The sequence below is a fragment of the Leopardus geoffroyi genome, chromosome D4 (genome assembly GCF_018350155.1).
Source record: "Leopardus geoffroyi isolate Oge1 chromosome D4, O.geoffroyi_Oge1_pat1.0, whole genome shotgun sequence".
In the NCBI taxonomy this organism is placed as follows: Eukaryota; Metazoa; Chordata; class Mammalia; order Carnivora; family Felidae; genus Leopardus; species Leopardus geoffroyi.
Window position 1 is genome coordinate 70211009 of NC_059342.1, and position 25400 is coordinate 70236408.

The following is a 25400-nucleotide window of genomic DNA, read 5'->3' on the forward strand; positions in this document are numbered from 1 at the left end:
AGCTACAGAAAGCCCTCACTGAGTAAGCCATTCTTGGGGAGCAAAGTCATCCAAATCAGCTTGATGCCTCCTCTCTCCCGGCCTTCTTAAGCAGAATACACGGAGCGTAAAACCTTACTTAGTCCAGATCACTATTCTGGAATTTGGCGATGCTCCTACTTCAAGACACGTATGGCAGGCTGTCCCCAAACACAGGTAGAAGCTCTACCCCTGAGTTCTTGCCTCCAGGTCATGTAGCCCTCTCTCCACCGATCTCAACACATCACTTCTCACCAGGACCAGCAACCAGTGGTTTTGAGTCAGTATGTCTCTCTCTGGAGCAGCAACTTCTGATCAGACAGGAGCTAAAAATAACCAAGCTCATTAACATCATGTGTAAAGTAAGAGTACACAGTTCTCAGCTAAACACTGGGTCAGGCAGGCAGCCAGCAGGGAAAGGTATGAACATCATGAGATCTTTGCTGGCCAGTCAGAGGTTCTTATTTTGTTTATTTACTGGTTGCCAGCTGTACTCCTGATAAGGAAGACTCCTGGACAGCTGATGTCTTAACTGTCTCCCCAAATAAATTAACCATCCTGACCCTCTTAGATAAGACACAACCGACAATATCTTACTGCAACCTGACCCAAGTGCAATGTAACAGGTCGACTGTGGCCCTGAAAGAACAAAGATAGAAGCCAATCCATCCGGGGGTGCCTGGGAGGCTCCGTCAGTTAAGTGTTTGACTTCAGCTCAGATCATGATCTCATGGCTCGCGAGTTCGAGCCCCACATCGGGCTCTGTGCACACAGCTCAGAGCCTGCAGCCTGCTTCGGATTCTGTGTCTCCCTCTCTCTCTGCCCCTTTCACGCTCTCTCTCTCTCTCTCTCTCTCTCTCAAAAATAAATAAACATTAAAAAAAATAAAAAATAAAAATAAAAAAAGGCAACGCATCCAAATCTCATTAGTCTCAACAGCATAAGAAGATGCCAGGTGTCCCAGGTAGGTTAAAAGGAGGAGATGAGCTGCTATACACGTTGGCTGTGAACTAAAATGGAAAAGCAGGACACCTGGGCAGTGTAAGGATTTTAGGAGCCTTCTCTTTGCTGGCACGCGAGGCTCCCCTCTGTCCACCTGCTCCACCTCCGTTAGACAGCAGGCCCCTCTGCATCCGTCTTCAGAAGGGCTCTGTCTTTCCTCTCCATCACAGCTCAGGCTACACTGCCTGGTATCTGGACCACAGCAAGCGCCCCTGTGAAAGCCCATCTTTCTCGTGTTTGCCAGAATGCATTGCACACAACACAGCCCTCATCTCAGTCGCTATTCTGTACAAAAACATGCGCCAGAGGATGAAATGCAGGCTCCTCGGCCTGGTGTCAGAGACTCTGCACAATCAATACTGCCCAACACCACCCGTCTTATCTCCCTGGGCCCCACATGCCTCCTGGGCTCCAATCAAACATATTCTCCTAACACAACGCCCACCCGACCTATGCAGCAGGCCCCACCCCTATGGCTTTTCCCAGGTGCCCCCCTCCTACATCCCTGCTCCTATCCCCACTGGCAGCAAGCCCATCCCCACAGCTACGCTGAAGTCACAATGGTCATTACTAAACTTCTTGTTGGCGACACCCCATCCAGTTCATCTTTGCTTCTCCATCACCGGACATTCTGAAGCTCAAGAAACAAATGCTGATGCAGATGGATTAAGGAGAATCCTTAGTTCCCACAACAGTCTTCAAATGACCGACTTTTCGGAAGCCTGATCTTCCTGGTCCATTTCCGCTGGCAATTCTCTCCAGCCGGCTGGGATGTGGGTCTGCAGAGCCCTGGTACTACCATCTCTCCTTCCAGACACCCTGTCTGCTCTAATGCGCTGGTATTTTGAAAACCATACCACACTGTGCTATGCCTTATGTAAACAAAATACTATCAAGTTCTGCATTTTTATATATGGGCTAAAAAATAAACCAAAATGATTGTGGTGATAGTTTCTTTCTTTTTTTTAAAAATTTTTTTTAATGTTTATTTATTTCTGAGACAGAGAGAGACAGAGCATGAGTAGGGGAGGGGCAGAAAGAGAGGGAGACACAGAATCAGAAGCAGGCTCCAGGCTCTGAGCTGTCAGCACAGAGCCCGACGTGGGGCTCGAACTCACAGACCGCGAGATCATGACCCAGGCTGAAGTCAGACGCGTAACCGACTGAGCCACTCAGGCGCCCCAGATAGTTTCTAAACCTGAGTGCAAACTTTTACATTCATTCACGTAAATGTCATCTTATTTAAACTGGCCCATGACATATCCCATCAAGAACATTAGAAGTCCTGGGCTATTATCCCATGCATCAGTTCCCAATCTCAGTTTTACAACATGTGGGAAGTGCAATGCAGGCAGAGGGTGAGGGGTGCACGTGGCCAGTGGGGGTGGTGTCTTTCATGAGTTGTATGTTATGAAAGGTTCCCCTCTGATGGTGGCCTCAACCCAGTTATGAACATACAGTGTGACCATGCCCTCAGACTCTTAGAGCCAAACATGTTGGATTAGAACCCAGCTCTATCTCTTTTCTAGCAATATGACCATGACCTTAGCAACCGCACTGAGTCTCAGTTTCATCTGAAAAATGGGGTACTCTTACCTGCACTGTCAACCTTGCTAAGTCATTGTATTAATAAAAAAGCAAGAGAGGCACCTGGCTGGCTCAGTTTGTAGATCGTGCATCTCTTGATCTTCAACATGGGTTGAAGCCCCATGTTGGGTGTGGAGCTTAAACAAACAAACAAAATAAAGTGAAATAAAAAAATAAGAGAGCAAGAAAACAAATGGTATCCTCTACACACAAAGGAATTATTATTTTCACCCAAACCTCCTTTCTCTCACTCGTCCACAGGAATGACACAATGTGTTTTTTGCCAAATAACAAAAATCAAAGTTCAGGGAATCCGTGATCTATAGCAGTTTAGTAATCCCCTTTAAAGAAAAGCTGAGACAAGGAACACCTGGGTGGCTCAGTCGGTTAAGCGTCTGACTTCGGCTCAGGTCATGATCTCACAGCTCGTGAGTTCAAGCCTCGCGTCATGCTCTGTGCTGACAGCTCGGAGCCTGGAGCCTGCTTCATGTTCTAGGTCTCCCTCTCTCTCTGCCCCTCCCCTGCTGATGCTGTCTCTCTCTGTCTCTCAAAAATAAATAAACATTAAAAAAAAAATTTTTTTTTTTTTAAAGAAAAGCTGAGACAAGAGGCGCCTGGGTAGCTCAGTCCACTGAGCATCCGTCTCTTGATTTTGGCTCAGGTCATGATTCCAGGGCCCTGGGATCAAGCCCTGCATCGGGCTTGTGGTGGCAGTGCAAGAATCTGCTTGGGATTCTGTTTGTCTGTCTCTCCCCCACTCCCCACTGCTTGTGCTCTCTCTCATAATAAATAAGTAAACTTTAAAAAAAAAAAAAAAAAGGAAAGAAAGAAAAGCTGAGACTAGTCTGGTTTGGAGGATTTCTGTAAACCCATGTCGGTCCCTAGAAATCAATTCCTTCCTTTCCAAGTTCTTAAATACCCCAAGTTTGAGTAGCTCTCAGAACTCCACCTGGTCTCCACAGTGCTTCCTGGCCAGCAGTTCCCAGAAGGCACCTGCCTCAAGGTCTGTTTCAACTGTTTCCAGGAAGTACTAATTTCATGGTTAGTTACCAGCTCTGGTCCCCCTTCCTCACAACTTGATAACTCACTAATTTTCTATATTCTTAGTGAGAAACCAGCTCTCTATTTTACACACTTACACACACACAGCCCAGGAGTCTCTATCCCCGTTGCCAACACCGCTAAGCCATTAAGAACAAATAGAAATTGGTTTACTCCAGGATATATGAAATTACTATGAGAATTTACCAAATAAATACCTGAAATTTTCACTGGTGAGTGAGAAATACCATCTCAGCCATCAGCAAGATTTGGGGACTCATAACAGTATCCATAATCTGGAGGATTTAAGACCAGGCTGTCCAGCTTATAAATTCTACCTCCCAGTTGAAGAGCATTTCAATGTTTACCAAGATTCCATGACCCCATTTTGCACAGAAAGAAACTGAGCCTCAGAGAAATTATGTGACCAAGTTCGCACTGCTCCCAAGTGGCTGAACTAGAATCAGGATCCAGCCTTCTCTGATTCTTAGGATAGAGTTCTTTCTACCTTACTCTGTTACTTCTCTACTCATTTGTCCCTGTGGGTCCAAACACATGGAACATGTCTGGCAAATGAGAAATATTTCTTAAACCCAATTCACCACACAGACACGGAGAGCCTACTTCACGCATGGCCTGGGCTAGACTGGGGTTCAAAGCCAATGCAAACAGACCTCATGGTAGGGAGGTGATTCCTAATTTGTTCGGAGGGCAGGCAAGTTGTGGCAGGATGCAAAGTACATTATTTGCTCACAAACTAACACAGAAGCCAAGACGTTCTATGGAGGGGGACATCAACAGTCTGGGCAGCTCCTGGAAATTCAATTCTGGTAAAACAGAGCACAATGATATTAATTTCCCGACTCGCCTGGCTAACAATCTCTTGGAAATCAGAGGAAGCAACAAAACCAACCGCCCTTAATTTTGATCAACAAGGAAGGAAGAACAGTCTTAGAAGAAAGTGCCCTCTTGGTTTGTGAGGCACTGAACCAAGGCACTACTGATCAGCTGCATCAAGAACCAGGGTTCTCGGGGCGCCTGGGTGGCGCAGTCGGTTAAGCGTCCGACTTCAGCCAGGTCACGATCTCGCGGTCCAGGAGTTCGAGCCCCGCGTCGGGCTCTGGGCTGATGGCTCAGAGCCTGGAGCCTGTTTCCGATTCTGTGTCTCCCTCTCTCTCTGCCCCTCCCCCGTTCATGCTCTGTCTCTCTCTGTCCCAAAAATAAATAAACGTTGGAAAAAAAAAAAAAAAAGAACCAGGGTTCTCCTTCCACCTTGCGCAAGGGGCTCTCGGTGTGCAGCCTGAGGACTGGGCAGGCAGATTTCCGGTCTTACCATCCCACCACAGAACACAGCCACAGCCACACTGACTGCATGTAATGGACAGACCAATTTAAAACAGACTGTGGGGGCACCTGGGTTGAGCCTCTGACTCGTGATTTCGGCTCAGGTCATGATCCCAGGGCTGTGGGATCGAGCCCCATGTCAGGCTCAGTGCTGAGCATGGAGCCTGCTTTGGATTCATTCTCTCTCTCTCTCTCTCTCTCTCTCTCTCTCTCTCTCCCACACACACACTCTCACACTCTTTAAAATTAAAAACAAAAATGCACAAACTGTGTGTTGCATTATTGATTTAACTATTGATCAGCCTCTGCTTCTGGTTGAGAACCATCTTCGGGCCAAGCAGCAGAGTTTCAAAGCATTCATTCGTTCCTTTAATACCACCTCTCTCACAGGGCTGCCATGAGAATGACCCCACGGGCCATGATCCGATAAACCTTCTTTCAATCAGTGTAGAACTAACATCTAGTGACATCAATTTGTCTCCCTATGGCTCCTTCCAAGCATTGCCTAACACATGGGATTCAATAGTTAGTTTAAGGGACGGTTTCCCATTTATTCCTTAAGATGCTGAATGAAGTCGAAACACCTAAAGCTACTTGATCCTGACTGCTGAAAACTGGTTTCGACCAACATTTCAAATGCTATGTTTCCAACTCTCAGTAAGAAACATCAGAGACAGCACATGTTGAATACTCATTGATTTTCAGTGATATTGCTACCCAGCAAATTGTAGTATGTTATTCCTGCTGGCAGGGACACTAACAGAGCATCAGACAACCTCCCTAACACAAAGATCCACTGGAAAAATTGCTCTTAAAAGTTTTATGGGCGCCTGGGTGGCTCAGTCGGTTAAGTACCCAACTTCGGCTCAGGTCATGATCTCACCGTTCGTGGGTTCGAGCCCCATATTGGGCTCTGGGCTGACAGCTCAGAGCCTGAAGCCTGCTTCAGATTCTATGTCTCCCTCTCTCTCTGCCCCTCCCCCGCTGGTGCTCTGCCTTGTCTCTCAAAAATTAATAATAAACATTAAAAAAAAAAAAGTTTTTAGGTTGGGAGGGCCTCTCCATGTCACCTTCATTATTAGGCCAGGTGAGTCATATACCCTATTATGGTGCTCTCTGCCCAACTTGAGTCCACTCCAATCCTGAGTGAATGGGAACAGGGGACAGGAGACTGACTTGGATGACCTGAATGGGCAGGTACCTTCCACTCCAGTGGTCTCTCTCTTCCATCAAAAGACAAGCAAATACACAGGAGACCCAAAAGGTCTCAGGTGCCAAGTACCTATGGTGTTAGTTTTAGTGGGGTTTTTAGTTTGTTTGGGTTTTTTTTGGTTTTGTTTTTGTTTGTTTGTTTGGTTTTTAACTGTGGTGCTTACAAAAATGGTGGCAAGGTCTTTGTCCTCTTCCTTGAGTCTGGAAGAACCTGGCACTGCTTCAGCCCAACAGAATATGGTGTTAATAACATTTTGTGATTTCCAACGTGAGGTGACCATTGCCTTGGGATGCTTCTCTATGGGTACAGTAAAAAGTCCAACTACCCTGAGACTGCCAGGCTGAGAAAGCAGCAGGCAGATGTTCTAGTCAACTGTCCCAGCTGAGCCCAGCCAAAGTGCCAGACATGTAAGCACGGTCGTCTTGGACCCTCCACACCAGCCCATCTTCCAACAGAGTACTCCTGGTGACCCTGGTTGATACCATGAGCAGCAGAATAATCTCCCAGGTGAGCCCCCCTCAAATTCTTGACCAAGAGAATCCTGCTCGTCATTGTTAGCCACTAAGCATAAGTGGAAAAGTCTGTTATGCAACAATAGTTAACCGGAGTGAAAATCATACACATATACAGATACAGCAGGTGTTCATGGCATATGTATGTGCATATAAAAGCTTTTTGCAACTTTAAAAAATGTTTCTTAGGAAATCTCCACACTGTGATGCTAACTTAAGGTATCACCTGCTTAGAGATAAGGAAGTAGAATAATAAATATATTCATTCTAAAAAAAAAAAGAATAAACAAATCAAAAAACTATTCTTTGCACTCACTCTGCTTGGCAGAAAGATTAAAACTGAGCGTTGGAATACCTAAGGCTGCCTTACTCTACACTGACCAACTACATATTAAGAACTCAATAAATTGCACCAAAAAGAAGGGAGAGGACTGTTATGGATTAGAAGAGACTTAAGAGACATTATTTACTAAATGCAGGAATCGCCTTTAAGGAATCACCATTCAGTTTGTGGAGTATGATAATGGTATCATGGATACACACATACACACGCACATGTGTGTATTTTACATAAGAGATATACCCACTTAAGTAGAACAGGCTATATGTTCCGTTGTCTGGGAGTTGCTCTAAAATACTCCAGAAAAAGAATAATAAATGGGTGTTGTGTACACGAGTTTTCATCATACTGTTCTACTTCATGTATTCAAAAATTCCCATAAAAACTTGAAGCTCACAAACTGCAAAGGAGTGAGGGGATGGAGGGTGTCAACACAGCCTGGCCTGAGCCCTGCCTTCGAGAATCCAAGTCTACACGCTCAGGGTGAAGACAGTGTGGGATGCAAAAGAGAAAAACTGCTCCAAGACGATAGCAACTAATTTTCTCCCATGACAGTAAAACAAAATATAGTATACAGGTTTCTGTGAGGATCCAACTCCGCACCTATCTATGGACCTTAAGTCCCATTTCATCCCTGCCCCCAGTCCTCAGTGCAGCTTTTAAAGGGGGTGCTCTGGGGAGCCTGGGTGGCTCAGTGGGTTAAGCTTCTGACTTTGGCTCAGGTCATGATCTTTTGGTTTGTGAATTCGAGCCCCGTGTCGGGCTCTGTGCTGACAGCTCAGAGCTTCGAGCCTCCTACAGGTTCTGTGTCTCCCTCTCTCTCTGCCCCCGCCCCCCCCCCCCCCCGCTCATGCTCTCTCAAAAATAAATAAACATTAAAAATTTTTTTTTTAATTTTTTTTTTCAACATTTATTTTTGGGACAGAGAGAGACAGAGCATGAACGGGGGAGGGGCAGAGAGAGAGGGAGACACAGAACCGGAAACAGGCTCCAGGCTCTGAGCCATCAGCCCAGAGCCTGACGCGGGGCTCGAACTCCCGGACCGCGAGATCGTGACCTGGCTGAAGTCGGACGCTTAACCGACTGCGCCACCCAGGCGCCCCTAAAATTTTTTTTTAAAAAGGGGGGATGCACTACTATAAGCTGGGTCTAGCTTCACAGACACAAATAACATCGTTTCATAGAAAGTAAGTATGTGTGACAACAAAAGCTAAATCATTTATGCTTTGGACACCAAAGTTAACATTCTACCTTATGTAACTTTGTGGAATCAATGATTTTATCCCTTAGAACATTTCTGAGGGATATAGGATTGATTTCTAACCTTGAACTAAAAAAATGCCATCATCTGTGACCAAGCAGAGTAAAAGTATTTGATATAGAACAGACTACTCTCCCTGGTGGGCATCTGTAGAAAGCCATAGTGAGCAGGTCTTGGTAAGGAGCCCTACTCAACATCCAAGTTACCAAGCAAGAACGTAGGAATGTTCTAGAAATCAGTGCATTCAAGTCCCTCATTTTACAGGTGGGAAAAATGAGGCAAGAGGCAGGTCATGTTGCCAGGCAGCCAATGCAAAGCCAGGAATAGAATGTGAACCTTCTGACCCTAGGACCGATACAATTGTCTTGGGACAACCTTGACATGACTGCATTATGGATGTCTATCTGAACAGGAAAGGAACAACAGGCAAGCCTAGCATTTCTGAAAGGTTAAGAACCAAATACGCAATACCGAAAAACCAGAAATCTCAGTGTTAAAAACTCCTCGACTATAAAAAGTGCTTGGTTTGGGGAAATATTTTTGGCTTTTTTAAATGGTGGTTCAGGAAAAAAAAAAAGACCCACAGGAGAAAGGAAAAAGAAAATGAAACAAATTTGTGCCTGACTAAACAGTAACATACAATTAAAATGATGGATGCCTTTGTGCCAGAGGTTGAGTTTGAAACAAGCTGCTGGAAGAAGGGCAGCCCTGAAAATAAATTGCCAAATTACTTTTTGCAGCCAGATTGCAGATTCCCCCGCCATGCAATTCTGAAAGCAAATAACTCCACATAAATAAATATGCAACAAATTCCCAGGGAAACCAGCCAAGAAACATGAAGAGAACTACCTTTGGGTGGACAACTGCCCCCATCCATCCTGTGATTTATGACCGCAACTCAATTTACAAGATAAATCGACACATGAAGCCGCCCTGAACTCCCTAGTCCCCTGGCGATCGTTCCCCTCTTCTCTGTGGAGCCCTTCATGGCTCTGAACGCAAACTTCCAGATGTCACAACACACCCTGTGATGCAGTGGCTGAAGGCACAGGCTCTGGGGTCAGCACGGTGGGGTCTGAGTCCCAGCTCAGGCTGAGTATGGTGTCAGGGAATTTCTTACCTGGTAAGGATGTTTAAGAATGAAATGAAATGGGGCTCCTGGGTGGCTCGGCTGGTTAAGCTTCTGACTCCAGCTCAAGTCATGATCTCGAGGTTCATGAGTTTGAGCCCCACACTGGGCTCTCCCCTGTCAGCATGGAGCCTGCTTCGGATCCTCTGTCTCCCTCTCTCTCTGTCCCTCGCCTACTCGTTCTCTCTCTCTCTCTCTCAAAAATAAATAAACATCAAAAAAAAAAAAAAAAAAGAATGAAATGAAACGAAGATTAACAGGGCTTGCCCCACGGTTAGCCGACGATATGTGGAGTGTGTCAAGGGCTGAACTGTGTCCTCTCAAATGTCATAAACCCCCAATCCTGCAGAATGTGGTCGTATTGGAAGAGAGAGTCATCAAACAGGTAATTAAGTTCAAATGAGTTCATTAGGGTGGGCCCTGCTCTTATCTGACTGGTATCTGACCAGTATCCTCATAAAGAGAGAGATGAGGGCCCCTGGGGGCTCAGTCAATAGAGTATCCCCCGGCTCTTGGTTTCGGCTCAGGTTATGATCTCACGGTTTGTGCGTTCAGGCCCCGCATTGGGCTCTGTGCTGATAGCACAGAGCCTGCTTGGGATTCTCAGTCTCCCTCTCTCTCTCTGCCCCTTCCCCACTCATGCTGTGTCTGTCTCTATCAAAATAAATAAATGAATAAAACTTTAAAGAGAGAGAGAGAGAGAGAGAGAGAGGAGGTCGCACACAGAGACATCAGGGATGCCCGCGCACACAGGGAAAAGACCACACGAAGACGGGGAGAAGAAAGGCAGCAAGAGGACGGCCGTCTATAAGCCCAGATCTCAGACTTCCAGAACCGGAGAAAATAAACGCGTCTGTTTAAGCCACTCAGTCTGTGGTACTTTGTTATGGCAGCCTGAGCAATCTAATACAGGGAGGCACACGGTTTCCAGTCAGAATCAGGTTTGAATCTGGGCTCCACCACTCAACTACCAGCATGACCCCAACTAAGCCCCTTAGCCTTTTGGAGTCTGTTTCCTGTCTGTCAAACGGAGATGCCACAGCCCCGAGTGATGTGAGGAGAAGATGAAAACACACAGCCGGCCTCGGGCAGAGCCAGGGCTATGCCCAGGACCTCAGCCTCTAAGCCCTGGGACTCAGAGCCACAGCACAGTCTTGGAGCCCAACTTCCTTGGGCCCCACACCCATAGCTGGTATTCTGTAAGTACAGACAATGAGCCCAACTAGCAAATTTGCCTACATTTTGAAACTTTAAGTGATCCCGCCAACTGCTAAGGCCTAGAACTTTGGGGCTCTTTACTTGGCCCTGTGTAAATGTACAATTTTCAAAAAAGTTAATGAGTGGAAAAGCACATAAGACTTTCAACCTTGTCTATGGTAAGCTTGGCAGTTAGACACATAAAACTGTAACTGAGGCACCAGCATCCATTCATGTGATGGAGGAGTATACAAATAAAGTTGCCTTTTTATAGTTGGCCTTCGATTTTTCTTCTCAATCTCTCTCTTTTTTTTTTTTTTTTTTTTTTTTGGTGACTCAGTAGTCTTAAAAAAAAATCTCCTGCAAGAAGAAGGCAGAGAATGACACATTCAGATGGAGGAAAGGAGGGTGTGATGCTTACAGCCTGTAGCTTTGGATTTGTAAGGATGGCATTAACAAGATTATTTCCCTGAGGTATGTGGTTTGTGGTTAGTATGAACTCTCATAAGAATCTCGACTGTAAATTCGCCACCCAAAAAGTTAGCCTTTCATATCCATTAACTAAGAAAAATTTTTTTCCAATCCTTTATGTATTTTTAAAAGCAACAACAGAATACCCAGCCAGGTACAAGCATTAACTAGTATCACTGTGGAATGTTAATTTAAAATAGAGTATACAAACAGGAAATTATTTACAGAACTTAACACCTAGGTACAAATATAGTAACTTCTTTAACTGCTATGGATTGGTCATAAGCTAACCCCAATTTTGCCCAGTTCAAGCAGAACTAATTCACCTGGAATGTCTTAACACACAAGATCCTAGCGCCTCAGGACTTCAAATCTATGTCGGAAGGTATTCCCATGAGACTGCCATTAAGTCAGGCATTGACACCCCGACCCACCACAACCCTCGGACCTTCTGAAAGACCAACAGAACGTTAAAGCAGGAGGGAAATCTGCATGGGGTTACTTAAGCAGGTACCACCCACACACAAGGCACTCTGACGGATTCCTGCTGGAGGTGCACAGAATGAGGAACGGGAACAGAGCACAGACGTGGACATCCACACGAGTGAGGTGGGCCATGAGCAATAGGGTGTGGATGGGGCAGTCACACACAGACCTAGCCAACTGCCACTCTATGCAAATTCAGATCTTCCCATATTTATTTTTATAAAAGCCTACAGATTTGAATTTTTAAATGTGAAATGTGGTGATTTTTAAAAGCCTTACATAGACACCTAGTTTACTTCTTTTTTTTGAGGGAGAGAGACAGAGACAGAACCCACGTGAGAGGAAGAGAGAATCCCAAGCAGGCTCCGTGCCCATTGCGAAGCCCGATACAGGGCTCGATCCCACGACCCTGGGATCGTGACCTGAGCCAAAATCAAGACTCAGACATCCAACCGACTGAGCCACCCAGGTGCCTCTGGTCTACTTTTTAATTGAAGGGTGACATACATAGACAAAAGTGCACAGGTCAAACATGTACAACTCAAGGAATTATCAGAAGTGAATGTACCTGTGCAACCACCATCCAGGTCAACAAATTGAATATTACCAGACTCCAAGAAGGCCCCATGTGCCTCTTTCCGAGTTCTACCCCTTCCTTCCATTCCACAGGTGGTACAGGTTTGTTTTGCCTGTTCTGAAGTTCATAGTAGTTGAATCACACAGCATGTACTGGTTTACAGCTGCAGAGGAGTGTGGAGATGGTAACCCTCCAATTCACAGACCTTGTATCTCTGAACAAAGACACACAGGTGGCACTTTACGACCCTAAGCGGAAGAGAAAGGAGACTGAAGTGGATTTACAGCAGAGAATGACTTGGAATCATGGAACCCTCAAGGAGTCAGAGAGTCTGAGATAAGAAGGAGCCAGGCATGGGTGGAGTGGGATGGTCAAAGTCCCATAGGAGGGGAGGTTGTTCCTGGATCAAAGGGACGGCAAAGAGACAGGGACAAAAAAATAGGGGTGGTGGCAGGTGCCAGTGGGAGAAAGCCAGAGTTCAAGATTCATGGCCACCAGCAAGGCAGAAAGTAAGCAAACTGGGAGAGGCCACAGCCAGGGCCGGCTGGGACCAATGCCAGTGCCCAGAGATCCTGCATTTTCCCTAGGAGATCAGACTTCTCTGGAAAGAGAATTCACTGGATTCCTGAAAGGAGGAATCAACAATTTTAATCTACTCTTTCTTAAAAACAAACAAACAAACAAACAAAAAAACACTTAAAAAAAACCCTTTAAAAAAAGGCGGGGGGGGGGGGTGCAGAGCATGGAGCCTGCTTCAGATTCTGTGTCTCCCTCGCTCTTTGCCCCTCCCCCATTTGCACTCTGTCTCTCAAAAATAAAAATCAACATTTTTCTAAAAAAAAAATAAAATAATAGGGGCGCCTGGGTGGCTCAGTTGGTTGGACGGCCGACTTCGGCTCAGGTCATGATCTTGAGGTCTGTGAGTTCAAGCCCCGCATCGGGTTCCATGCTGACAGCTTGGAGCCTGGAGCCTGCTTCGAATTCTGTGTCTCCCTCTCTCTCTGCCCCTTCCCCATTCGCACTCTGTCTCTGTCTTTCAAAAATGAATAAATGTTAAAAAACATTTTTTAATAAAATAAATTTTTTATTACAGACCATTTCAAACAGACACAAAACAGAACAGTGTTGTAAACACCTGTCACTTAGCTTTAAAATTATCAACATTCTGTATCCTTTTTATTTGTTCCTCCCCCCGCCCTCCATTAATTTTTTACGCGCCCTCCGTTAATTTTTTACACATCTTTTGCAGGGATCATGGTAAAAAATTTACTGACACTGAAATGCACATTTCTGAGCTGTTTCATTCTGACAGGTGGAAACGTGTGTAACACACCCCCTGGTACCATCAGCATATTCCCGTCTCCCAGTAAAGTGCCCAGGTGCCCCTTCCCAGTCGATCCCAGTGGCCCTCTCCAGCACAAACCCTCCCCCCCCCCCCCGCCCCCGGAAGCCCCAGCTATTCCTATTTGTTTTCTCCACAGACTAGTTTTGCCAGTTCTAGAACTGCATATACATGGAATCATATGCAGGGGGTATTTTTCTGTGGAAGGTTTGCTTCACCCCACGTGATGCATGGGAATACGAAAAGAGCAGTTTTAAAATTCAGTTTGGGCCAAACCATATAGACACATCCTCATCACCTTCTCACACCATCTTATGTGGATAGCTAGAAGATAAACAACTGAGACTAAAAATAACCAATGCTGGGATTCGGAGCCATGAATTTCAATGGATTACTCAAGTCCTGCTTTCTTCCTTGGGTCTCATGTTCTAGATACCAGTTGCTGCATATTTTAGCAGTGACTCTCTCAGAGCTCTGACCGACAAGAGCTGACTTGCAATATACTCCATGAAGCAAGGTGTTTATCACTATTTTTTTTTTCCTGTCTCCTGCCCTGGTTCTTCCTCCTTAAGCAAGAAAACAGGAGTAAAGCATGGAAAAACTGTGGAGTTTTCTGTGAACACAAAAGACACATCTTCTCACTAAACTGGCAGCTGCTTAAGGGAAAAGATGCATCTTTGACTCAGTCTTCTATCCACCCAGCCCCCTGCCTTGGCTCTGTGTATACAGCAGGCACTCAACAAATGCCTGTCTCTTCATTATTTGTTCTTCCTTGAAAATGTCAATCCTGCCCAGATTTGGAAGGGGAAAGAGCAGAATGGCCGAGGCCAAGAATTTATGGTGCTTTCCTTTTCCCATTTGTAAAAACACTGGCAGGAGAACAGGCACCTATGCTCAGAGACTCTGTGTGAGCTGAGAAATTCACGTAATACAATCGGCCCAGCGCCTGGCAGAGGACAAGTATCTACAGATATACAGACATCAGCTCCTGTTCTCTGTCCCGGCCTCCCAGCTGGCCCTGTCAGACATGAATTGCATTCAAACCCTTTCCAGACTCTTCCCAAGGCGTCTGATCTGGCCCCTCACACTGGCCTCATCTAAAACACAATCAGTAGTGGGGGTGCCTGGGTGGCTCAGTTGGTTGAGTGTCCTACTTTGGCTCAGGTCATGATCTCACGGTTTGTGAGTTCGAGCCCCGTGGTAGGCTCTGGGCTGACAGCTCGGAGCCTGGAGCCTGCTTTGGATTCTGTGTGTGTCTCTCTCTCTCTGCCCCTCCCATGCTCATGCTCTGTTTCTCAATAATAAATAAACGTTAAAACAAAAATTAAAAACACAATCAGCAGTGAATCCAGGTTTTGCGGCACCTGAAAACTTATACTATTTGGGGGCACCTGGGTGGCTCTGTCGGTTGAGCATCTGACTTAAGCTCAGGTCATGGTCTCATGTTTGTGAGTTCGACCCCACATCGGGCTCGCTGCTGTCAGCACAGAGCCCACTTCGGATCCTCTGTCCCCCTCTCTCTCTGCCCCTCCACCGCTCTCACTTGCTCTCTCTCTCTCAAAACTTACACCATTTGGAGGTACTTTTTTTAAAGAAAGAAAACACAAAAAATCTTACATTTGCAAACTATACAAAAAACCAAAGACCAAACCAACACAGTACTAGGACCCTCTCTATTGCTGCTCTGCCCCCAGGATTCTCAACCTCACCAACCTGCCACACACAGAACACGGGGGCCCTATCTCAGCTTCTCCGTCAATCCTACTCCTCAACCCAGCCACCAAATCCACTGGATTCCAGGTCCTCAAACTCCACGGCACATGCCTCTCCTGCCCATGCCTAGCATCACCCGAAGTTAGACGCACAGTGCAGGTAACAGCCTCTTAGCCTCACCGTCCACCTTTCATCACCCCCACAGAGCCCAACTCCACGAGTCAAATGGGGTCAGTCTCCCTTCCTATCCCCCCTGCTTCTGTGCTTCAGACACATCCTCCTCCTGCCCTCCTCGGTGAGGCGGCCTTTCACGCTGCTCTTCCACCTGGCATGCCAATCCTCCGCCATTCAATGTCAAAATCGACCCAACAGTCCCCTCCCCGGAAGCCCCCCCCCCCCAAAGAAAATCCACCCCTACACAACTTCCCCTGTCCAGCTACGATCGTGCCCGGTCTTTCTGCCTGGTATTATGGTTATCTGGGAAGCATAAGGAGGCGGCACAGAGCTCCAAAGAGTCAAAAGAACAAACATTCCTTTCTGGGTTTAGCTACCCCCTCAGCCAAATGGGAATGAGAACATACATGAAGATCCAACATTCTCAGCAGGGCTCAGAATCTGTGGGCAACCTCGGCCCTATCATGAGCCTTAAGTTCCCTTCTCAGGGAACTTAATGTGCCTTCTCGGGGCCACTGTGGATCCTTCTATACCAAAGCGCAGCTGCTCTCGTGGCTGCAATGATAAAATTTCTCCCTCCCATGACAAGGACCATATCTCTCCACACCTTTCTTCACATATAAGAGGTAATACAGCGTAAAGATTAAGAACATGTTTGGGGCGCCTGGGTGGCTCAGCTGGTTGAGCGTCCGACTTTAGGTCAGGTCGTGATCTCATAGTGTGTGGGTTCGAGCCCCGCATCGGGCTCTGTGCTGACAGCTCAGAGCCTGGAGCCTGCTTCAGATTCTGTGTGTGTCTCTCTCTGCCTCTCCCCTGCTCGTGCTCTCCCTCTCTCTCAAAAATATACTAATCAATCCTAAGACATTTGAGAGAAATCTATAACAAGACTGACCCACTCTGATTAAATCAGGAACTTGAACTGTAGAATCCATCCTGGTTCTTCTGCTCTGCGGTTTCCTGAGGGGTACCTCTCAACATTTCTGCTCCTGGAGCTGTAGCATATGTTGTTCTGATGTTGTAGATTAATTCTCTCTTCAAGTTGCCCTTCAATTTCCACTTCACATGTTAAGTTTATACTTCTAATCTCTAAAGGTCAAGGTCAACAGCAGTCAGAGCAGACACCAGTAGGACAATGGAGAGGCCAAGAGCACTTATGTGCTGTGTGGGCTCCAGTATGTTGCTTGACTTCTCTGTGCCTTAATCTCCTCAAATGTATAATGAGGATGCTAACAGAGGATATCTAACTAATACGGTTGTGAAGAGTCAATGAGTCAAGCCATGTAAAGTGCTTACGTTAAAGTTAATGGTCAATATACTCTGGAAACACTATGCTAAGTGAAAGAAACCAGACACAAAGTGGAATTTGGTATGATTCTGTTTATACGAAATATCCACAGTTGGCAAATCCACAGAGACAGAAAATAGATTAGTGGTCGCCAGGGACAGGGAGGAGGGAAGAATGGAGAATGGCTGTTTAATGGGTATATCGTTTCCTTCTGAGATTGTGACAATGGTCTGGAGCTACGTAGTGATGATGGTGATGTAGCACTGTGAGTGCACCAAATGTCACTAATGATAACTTTTTTTTAAGAGACAGAGAGGCAGAGACAGAGAGAGAGAGAATCCCATGAAGGGCAGAGAGAAAGAAAGAGAAAGAAGCGGGGCTCACCTGATGCGGGGGTCGAGCCCACAAGCCATGAGATCATGACCTGAGCCAAAGTCAGATGCTTAACCAAATGAGCCATCAGAAGCCCCTAATGATAAATTTTTTATGTGTGTTTTACCAAAAGAAAATCATTTGCAAAAAAGAAAAAAAAAAGTCAATAATGTTTCCTATTACTCAAATTACTACGTAGACAACTCCTATGACAGGAAATGTACCGGTTCCCACGCAAGGCGGAAGTGCCCCACAGGGTCTTGACAGGAAGAGGAAACGCTCTGTAGGAGCAGGATGGGTGCTGGGGACAAGCCTCATGCATGTGGTAGCATCTGAGATGTGCCCTGAAAGATGGTTAGACCCTTCTGAGGTAAGAACCGGCTAGTAAGAAGGGGAAGAACACAGCAAAAGTACGCAGGTGAGACGGAAAGTGTGGGGGCTGCAGGTGGAGGCTGCCAGAGACGCCGCAGGGTGGGAGCCCTGGGGAAGACCCGTGTGGAATACGGAAAGCCTGGAAAGGATTTTAGGTCTGGTTCTGACATCTACTAGCTGTGGGATGGGCAAAAATCTCCCTGCTGAGCTTTCTATAAAACCGGAATGCCCAGAACTCTCTCAAAAAGGTGCTATGAGGATTAAATATTTCACCACGGAAGGTGAAAGCTCGATCCAAACCTAGAACACTACACAAATGGAAGGGGTGTGACGCTGTGGAACGCTGGTTCTCAAACGTGGCTGCACAATGGAATCACCTTGGGAGTCTTCAAACATCGTGATCACCGGGTCCCTGGAGGTAGCAGCCTGGAGTGTGCCCGGGCAAGGCCAGGGAGTAAAGACAGCAGCGATGTGCGGAAGGCTGGAACACGGTACCGAGCGGACCCCCAGGACCCAGATGACATACAAGCCTGACACCACGGGGCGTCCTTAAACCGCGACTGTTCGTGCACTGACCCTAGGTGACCACAGCAAGGTTCAAGTCATTCGCTCTCCTTTTTAAGAGGGACAGGAGATGTGCAATGCAATGCAAGAATAATTCCATACCCGACCCCAACTAAGCTCTTTGTGAGCAGGCCCCACCTTTTTAACCACTTCAGAGTTCCCACACCGGGCCTCAAGCGTAGTGGATGAGGTCTATTTTTTGTAGCTGTTGTTAACCAGTGAAATAGCTGAAATAAAACAGGCCTTGTCAGGAAACAAACTGTAGCTCTCTGGACAACTCATCTATGTGAAGAGCTCCTTCCCCGAAGTGAGTTAATAAGATGAATGGCACGTTCCAGTAATTCAAGTACACACGATTCTGTTTCTTTCAGAAGATGGCACGTAATTTTTGCATTTTTTTTCTTCGGGGTCTCAGAGGAACTATCCACCATGGCTTTTAGAACAAAGCTAAATACTTTTGGACTTCAAAGCAAAATAAACCCTCTATAGAATACTGACACATCCTGAATAAATACTTCCGACCTTGGACTCCCTGATCTCCCATTAAAATATCCCACCATCCGGACGGACCTCCTGGTTTCAGCGTTCACCCTCGAGAATCCCATGGGTTGTGCCGCTGCCAGCTCGTGTGCATGGACCGGGGCCAGTTCCGGGCGAGTCTGAGCTCCTCCCTGGACTCCGACCGGCCACTCTCAGGGCCATCCATGCAGCACTCGTGCCACTCGATACAGGCTGCAACCGACCGAGTACACGGCTCGGACCTCGAGTCTCTGGCCCCGGCAAACAGGAGCAATAAAAGGAGTCCGGTAAGCGAGATGCCGTGTGACGGGCTGTCAGAGTGCACTGCGGGTTAATAACTAACCTTCATAAGCCTTTTACAGTTTACCTGGTCTTCCCTGGATGAAGCCCGTGTCCATTTCTAGGCCAGGCGACAGGGCAGGCAATGCTTCCTCTGGGCCAGGGGGAGAATCACAGCCGGCTTTCAGGAGAGGTAGGGGAGTCTGAGAGGCAAAGAGCTTGCTGACCGTCAGCTGACTACAGACAGCGGGAGCAGCCAGGAGGGCTGTGTGCAGGAAACCGCTCTTCTTACACGCTAATTACTGCTCATTTGCCACAGGTGAGCAGCAGCGAGGGTTCCAAGGCAGACAGGAAAGACCTGCCATCCCAGAATAAGGCTCTGGACCATGTGATCTCCCAGGACTCCTTTCGGGGCACAACCCAGTGGGTCCCACTGCCCTGCCATCTGCCCCATCTCCCTTCTCTCTGAAGAGTTCATTGATTCTGTTCCCTAAAATGTCTGCTGGCACCTGCAGCCGGGACAGATGGAAAGGGCTCACCGGGGGCCTCCCAGAAAACATAAAGGAACCCAAACAGGAGTGCACTAGAGAAAGAACGAGTCCAAGGTCAAGGAGGCATTCAAAACTTCAGTCAAGGAGCTGATGAAGAAACAGGAATTAGACACAGGAGAAAAAGAAAAGACAGGCACTCTTTCATCAAATCTACTGAAAACTCCAGAGATAAAAACTTTGGACCTTTTCAAAGAAGCAATATCCAGTGAAAAACAGAGGATGCTTGGATGCATTGGCAGAGCCTGAGCAAGGAGCAGGAATCTTGGATGTAGTACTTCAAGCCTCCGTGCCTTTGCATATGCTGATCTGGCCACCAGGAAGGCTGTTCTCCCATTTGTCTTCAGAGCCCAACTTTCTCTCTGAAATTCTCTGGCTGCCCATTTTGCCCACTCAGTCCCACCATTAGGCCTTTCTTTGAGCTTGAAGTTCTCTATGGCACTCTTCACACCAGGTGTAATAACTTGTCTCCACACAACCTTCTTGAGGGCAAAAAACCTATCTTATTGTTCTCTGTATGCCCTGAGTCAGATGCTTTAAACAATGCCAGCTCTCTATACCAAGTGCATCTCAGGGTAACTAAATGTTGAGGATGCCATCGATAAAATCCAGAAAGTGGGAAACTATTATAGGACAAATCAACAAATTAGTGTTAAAAAAAAAAAAAAAGGTGGGGGGAGGGGAAAACTCTAGATTAAGTGCTTTAAATTGTTGGGTGGGGAAAATGGAGATGTTGGTCAAAGGGTACAAACTTCCAGTTATAAGATGAACAAGTTCTGGGGGTCTAATATACAGCAATGGGACTACAGTTAATTAAAATGTTGAAACTGAAATTTGCTAAGACAGTGGATCTCGGGGTGCCTGGGTGGCTCAGTCAGTAGATTTTGGCTCTGGTCATGATCTCACAGTTTGTGGGTTCGAGCCCGGCATCGGGCTCTGCATTGACAGTGAGGAACCTTCTTGGGATTCTCTCTCTCCCACTCTCTCTGCCCCTCCCCAACTCATGCTTCCTCTCTCTCCCTCTCTCTCTCTCTCTCTCTCTGTCTGTCTCTCAGAAAAAAAAAAAAAAGACAGTGGATCTTAGGAATTTACTAGGATACACACAAAAACTGTAACTGGTGAGGCAGTGGATAGGTATGTTCATTAGTTGGTGCACAATAACTGTTTTTGCAATTTATACCTATATCAAATCACCAAGCTTCATACCTCAAATGTATATGACTTTTATTTGTCAATTATACCTCAGTAAGCTAGGGAAAAATATTTAAAAATTTTTTTAAAAAGACCTTTACATAGAATATCAACCAAATGCAATGAAAGGGCCTTTCTGACAACCAAACAGTGGATTTGAACACTGACTAAATATCTGATACCAAAAAACTGTTATGGGTTTTTTTTTTTTTTTTACTAGTATAGTGGATATATTTATAAAAACAGCCCTTATGTTTTTTGAAATGTGTACTGAAATACAACTTTGAAATTACAGGTTTGGAATTGGCTTTAAAATAATCAGGAAGGGATGGCAGTGAGGATACAGACGGAACAAGAGTGGTCAGACATGGGAGATGAAACTCGATAATGGGTACTTGGGGTTCATTACGTTCATTATGTGGTGGGTACATGGGGTTCTCTCTACTTTTGAATGTGCTTAGAAATTTCAATAATAAAAATTGAGGGAAAAAAAAAGTAGGCAGAATTGAAGTGAAATCCATTTAGACCCTACAATTGCTCACCAAAAGCCACCAGCAGCAAGTACTTCAGTTCATGCACAGCGAAACTGAAGTCAAAACACGAATCCCCACGTAGTGAGGAAAGGCCTGCATGGTGACTCGGACACAGGTGTTCTCGCTTGTTCCACGGACGTTACCTGAGAAGAACAAGGGGCCTGGGAGACAATCTCAAAAAGACGAGCTGGGAAAACCCTGAACACAATAAGAAATATAGGACAACTGAAAACCAGGCAAAAATCACAGAACAAAGCATTCCAGGAGGAAATATGGTTATGGTAAAATAAAACAAAAAAAGCTGCATGATGCCAAGTGTGGAAGAGTGGATTCACAGATGCTTTTGTATATGGCTGGGACTCTGGGAAAACTATTTTGCAGGATCTTGAAAGGCCCTGCCCACGGCCCTCTTGGCCACCACGTGCCCAGGAGAGACGCTTGCTTGCATATATGCACCAGGAGACCAATTCCAGGAGGTTCAAAGCAGCATTTTTTCCTAACAGCCCCAAACTGGAAACATTCCAAATGTCCACCAGCAAAGGATAAATTTCAGTAGATTCGTGCAATGGAATACTACCAAGCAGTAACAACTACAGTTAGCTCATCGATATGGACGAATCTCATGAACACAATATACTGAAAAAATCCACTTATAGAAAGTTCACAGACATACAAAACTAACAATATATCATTTAGAGAAACATACACATGCAGTAAACCTAGAATATAGAAAAGGAAAGGATGAGAGACGAATTTCAGGAGAACGGTAGGGCAGGGAGTGTGGCTGGGAGGAGGTGGGGGGCTTTCACAGCATTAGTGATGTCTTTGTTTTTAAGCTGGGGGTGGTGGGTACATGGATGTTCACTGTATTATTTTTCTTTAAACTACTCATGTACACTCTTTTGTATTTATATTTTCATCACTAAAAAATTTAAAGACGGAGGACCTGACAACACCAAAAAATTCGGACAAAAACGTAACGGGGAAACTACCAGATAACCGGAGAGGATACCAGCATTGTGCAGAAGAGTCAATAAAACCACGAGGGGAAGGCTGGGGACATCCAAGTCTCTGATGGCAGAGCCACTAATGAACAGGCAGGACGGAGTTAGGAAGGCCCGGACCTGCACAAAACTCCATCACCTGAATGAATGGATAAACAAAATGTGCTTATACACGCCCTGGAATACTACTCAGTCTTAAAAAGGAGTAACATTCTGACACGTGCTACATGGACAGACCTCAAAGCCATCACGCTATGTGAAAGGAGTCAGACACAAATGGATAAATATACCATTCCACTTACATAAGCTATCTGGAGTAGTCAAATCCACAGAGACAGAAAGTAGAAGGGTGGTTGCCAGGGGCTGGGGGAGGGGCCTGGAGAATTCTTGTTTAACGGGTACAGAGTTGCAGTTTGGAAAGACGACAACAATCCGGAGACAGATGGTGGTGACGGTTGCACAACAATGTGAATGTGCTTCACACCACTGAACTGTGTACCTAAAAGCGGTTACTTACATTCTGCCACACACACACACACACACACACACACACACACACACAAACCTATAGTTCAAAGTGGTTGCAGCCTAGCAAGCAAGCAGGTAGAAGCATTGTGACCCTCAGCCTGCCCGAACAGAGGTCAGATACAGTAAGGACGACAACATTCACAAGAAAAGAAACAGGCGTGGGGGAGACAGGACGGGGCCGAGAGATGCCAGCTCCGCAGCCACCTGCTGAACCAGGCGGTCCACATCCTCCCAGCTGGGCTGGCCACACGGACAATCCTACTTTTGGAACCACGCTCAGTGCTGGGAAACCGGGAAGCTCCGGATGATCCCAGAAGTAGCACAGGACCCTTGGGATACCATCTTCTAATTCTGAACTCCAACAAGGAAGTGCTGGGCACTCAGCCAGCTAGGACTTTAGGGAAAAGAGCCTGAGAATGATAGAACCCAAGTGCCAAAGAGGCTGAAAGGCAAAGAAGTACAGGAATGACCAAGGGGCGGAGGGGCAGGGGAGGGGAGCGGTTATGGCATGAAATTCTGAAGGGTCAAATCGAAAAGGAGTTCTAAGGAGCACACATTTCAAACAGGGAGGTTGAGTGTGCACAGCATGGGCTGGGGGAAGAGCACTGGAAAAGGAGTCAGGAAACCCAGATTCAATTCTGGCTCTACCACACTTATTACCTGAGTGGCCCAAGGCCACATGCGCCCTGAGATCATGTGTAAACGGGATAATGATACCTTCCCACATGGTGGCTATTAAGGGAAGTGACACCGATTCTGCAAGCCTAGGGGGCAGGGCTGCCTAACAGAGAAGATACCAGGTGCTCTGCCTATCAGCCGCCAGTCCCAAGACAGGTAGAGACAGGTGTTACTCACTTCACGCACAGGCACACACACATACAGAGATCGAGGGGCATATTTAATCTCAAGTAATCACAAAAGAGGGCACCCAATTAGTGAGGGGTTTGTCAGGAAGGCTTGGATGGGAGAAAATAAAACTGATACCATGTTTATGCACATGTATAGGAAAGCTCAAAGACTGAAGGGAACCAGTTGCTATGCAGCAGGCTGGGAATGGGAAAATGCAAAATGCTTTTCTGTGTGCTAAGTTTAATGTTGTTCGATTAAGCACTTCTTAATAATGTAAGCCTACTTCTGACCTCAGTGTTGAAAACTTATGGCCATCAAACCAGAATGCACTCTGAGTGAAACTGTGTTCAATGAGTATGACTAAAGATATAAATCTGATCTCTGGAAATCCCAACTGGCCTGCAAAGAAAGGACACCCTTCTGAGGCTCAGAGGTCCCCATCCACCTCAGGACCCCTGGGACAGGCTCAGAATCCACCCACCATCCACCCCACCAATGCCCGGTCCTGCTGTGAGAGGGCCATTCCAGACCACAAATGTCCTATGGCCAGACAGTCTGAGCTTAAAGCTGGAGTCTACCTTTACTAGCTACGTGACATGGGCAAGTTTTTTAACCTGTCTTCCGAGCCCCGATTTCTCCCCTCTACACATCAGGGATAACAGCAATAACACCATCAAAGTTTTTACAAAAATTCAACAAGCCAATCCCTTAAGCACTTAGCACAGCACCAGGCATACAGAAAATGCTCAGTTAAGCCTCAGCTCTTATTAGCTCAAGATACACATCTGCACTTTAAAGGTTCCTCACTTGTTCTTTGAAGATTCAGGGACACAGCCAGAGCTCATAATCCTCTCCTACTTGAGTGCAGAGCCCAGGAAATGGGGTTTTCTGGCTCCCAACCTCCATGCAGTTTGCACCTGCTGGGTCCCCTGCCCCGACACCTTCTGACCAAATCTACAGCTGAATTCCTGTGCATCATTTGGGACAACGTGATGCCACTTTGGGCATCAAACCATCTCCACCTCCACCCCACAGTTCAGCTGCTCACCCCTGCGCTGCCTCATGTGGAGCTACAAGTCACATACTGACACTGTTTCCCCTTCAAGATTCGAACTACCTCATCCCTCCTGGATCCCTCCCCAATGCTTAATGCAGTGTAAGTGCTCAGTAAGTCCTTGCTGACTAAAGAAAATACACTACAGGTAAACAAAAACATGTTTTGGAAAAAATTAAAATAAACAAGACATTCAAATCAAGTGGGACTAGTGAGATAAATCCAGGTCTAGAGAGAAGCCAAAGAGGCTGCAGAAGGGGCCCTGGGGGGGCAGAGGGGAGGATTAGGGCAGAGAGGGCGCATCTGGGATGCTGCAAGGCTCCCACCCATCTCTGCCAGACCGGCTCTGGCTGGTAGCAGAGCATGCACAGCCCTGGCAGGGGAGAGAACCGTGATTACCCCAAAGCAGGTGTTCAGAACCCAAGCCCCCAGGTTCGACAGAATTCTATGGCCACATCAGCAGGCACTTTAACCTTCCAGAAAGCAGAGATGATGGTGAGGAGAGGCTCCGAGGATGGGGAACTAGCTTCTCACTCAGGCAGGAGCAGTGGTGGAGGCTCCCACTTTCACTAAGATCCCAGGGAATGCAAGGGGGGGGGGGGTGAGGGCCTCCACCCCAAAGAGACACAAACTCAGGGTCTGTGACCCCTATTCAACTATGCTGAAGGGATGGAGAGACATTCATCAACCCATACATGTTTATCATTTTGAGTACATCTTTATATCTAAATACAAAAAGAAAAAACTACAGATGAATACACACCACTTTTTTTTTTTTTTTTTTTTTTTTTAGAGAGAGCGTATGCACAAGCTGGAGAGAGGGGCAGGGGGAGACAGAGGATCCCAAGCAGGCTCTGCACTCAGCACAGAACCAGATATGGGGCTCGATTCCACC

General features: G+C 46.4%; 1 protein-coding gene across 13 annotated transcripts in view; it reads right to left on the reverse strand.

Annotated features, from left to right (window-relative positions):
* EPB41L4B (erythrocyte membrane protein band 4.1 like 4B) overlaps positions 1-25400 on the reverse strand; it is a 130192-nt gene that overhangs the window by 96774 nt on the left and 8018 nt on the right. Inside the window, exon 1 of one of the 13 annotated variants that reach the window (XM_045469970.1) lies at positions 12170-12199. The exons of 11 other annotated variants lie outside the window; for them this stretch is intronic. In XM_045469970.1, coding sequence (XP_045325926.1) covers positions 12170-12184 — 15 coding nt within the window. In that variant the 5' untranslated portion in view covers positions 12185-12199. Of the gene's footprint in view, positions 1-19; positions 47-12169; positions 12200-25400 lie in introns of those variants that run through there. One more of the 13 variants, XM_045469972.1, reaches the window with a different exon arrangement.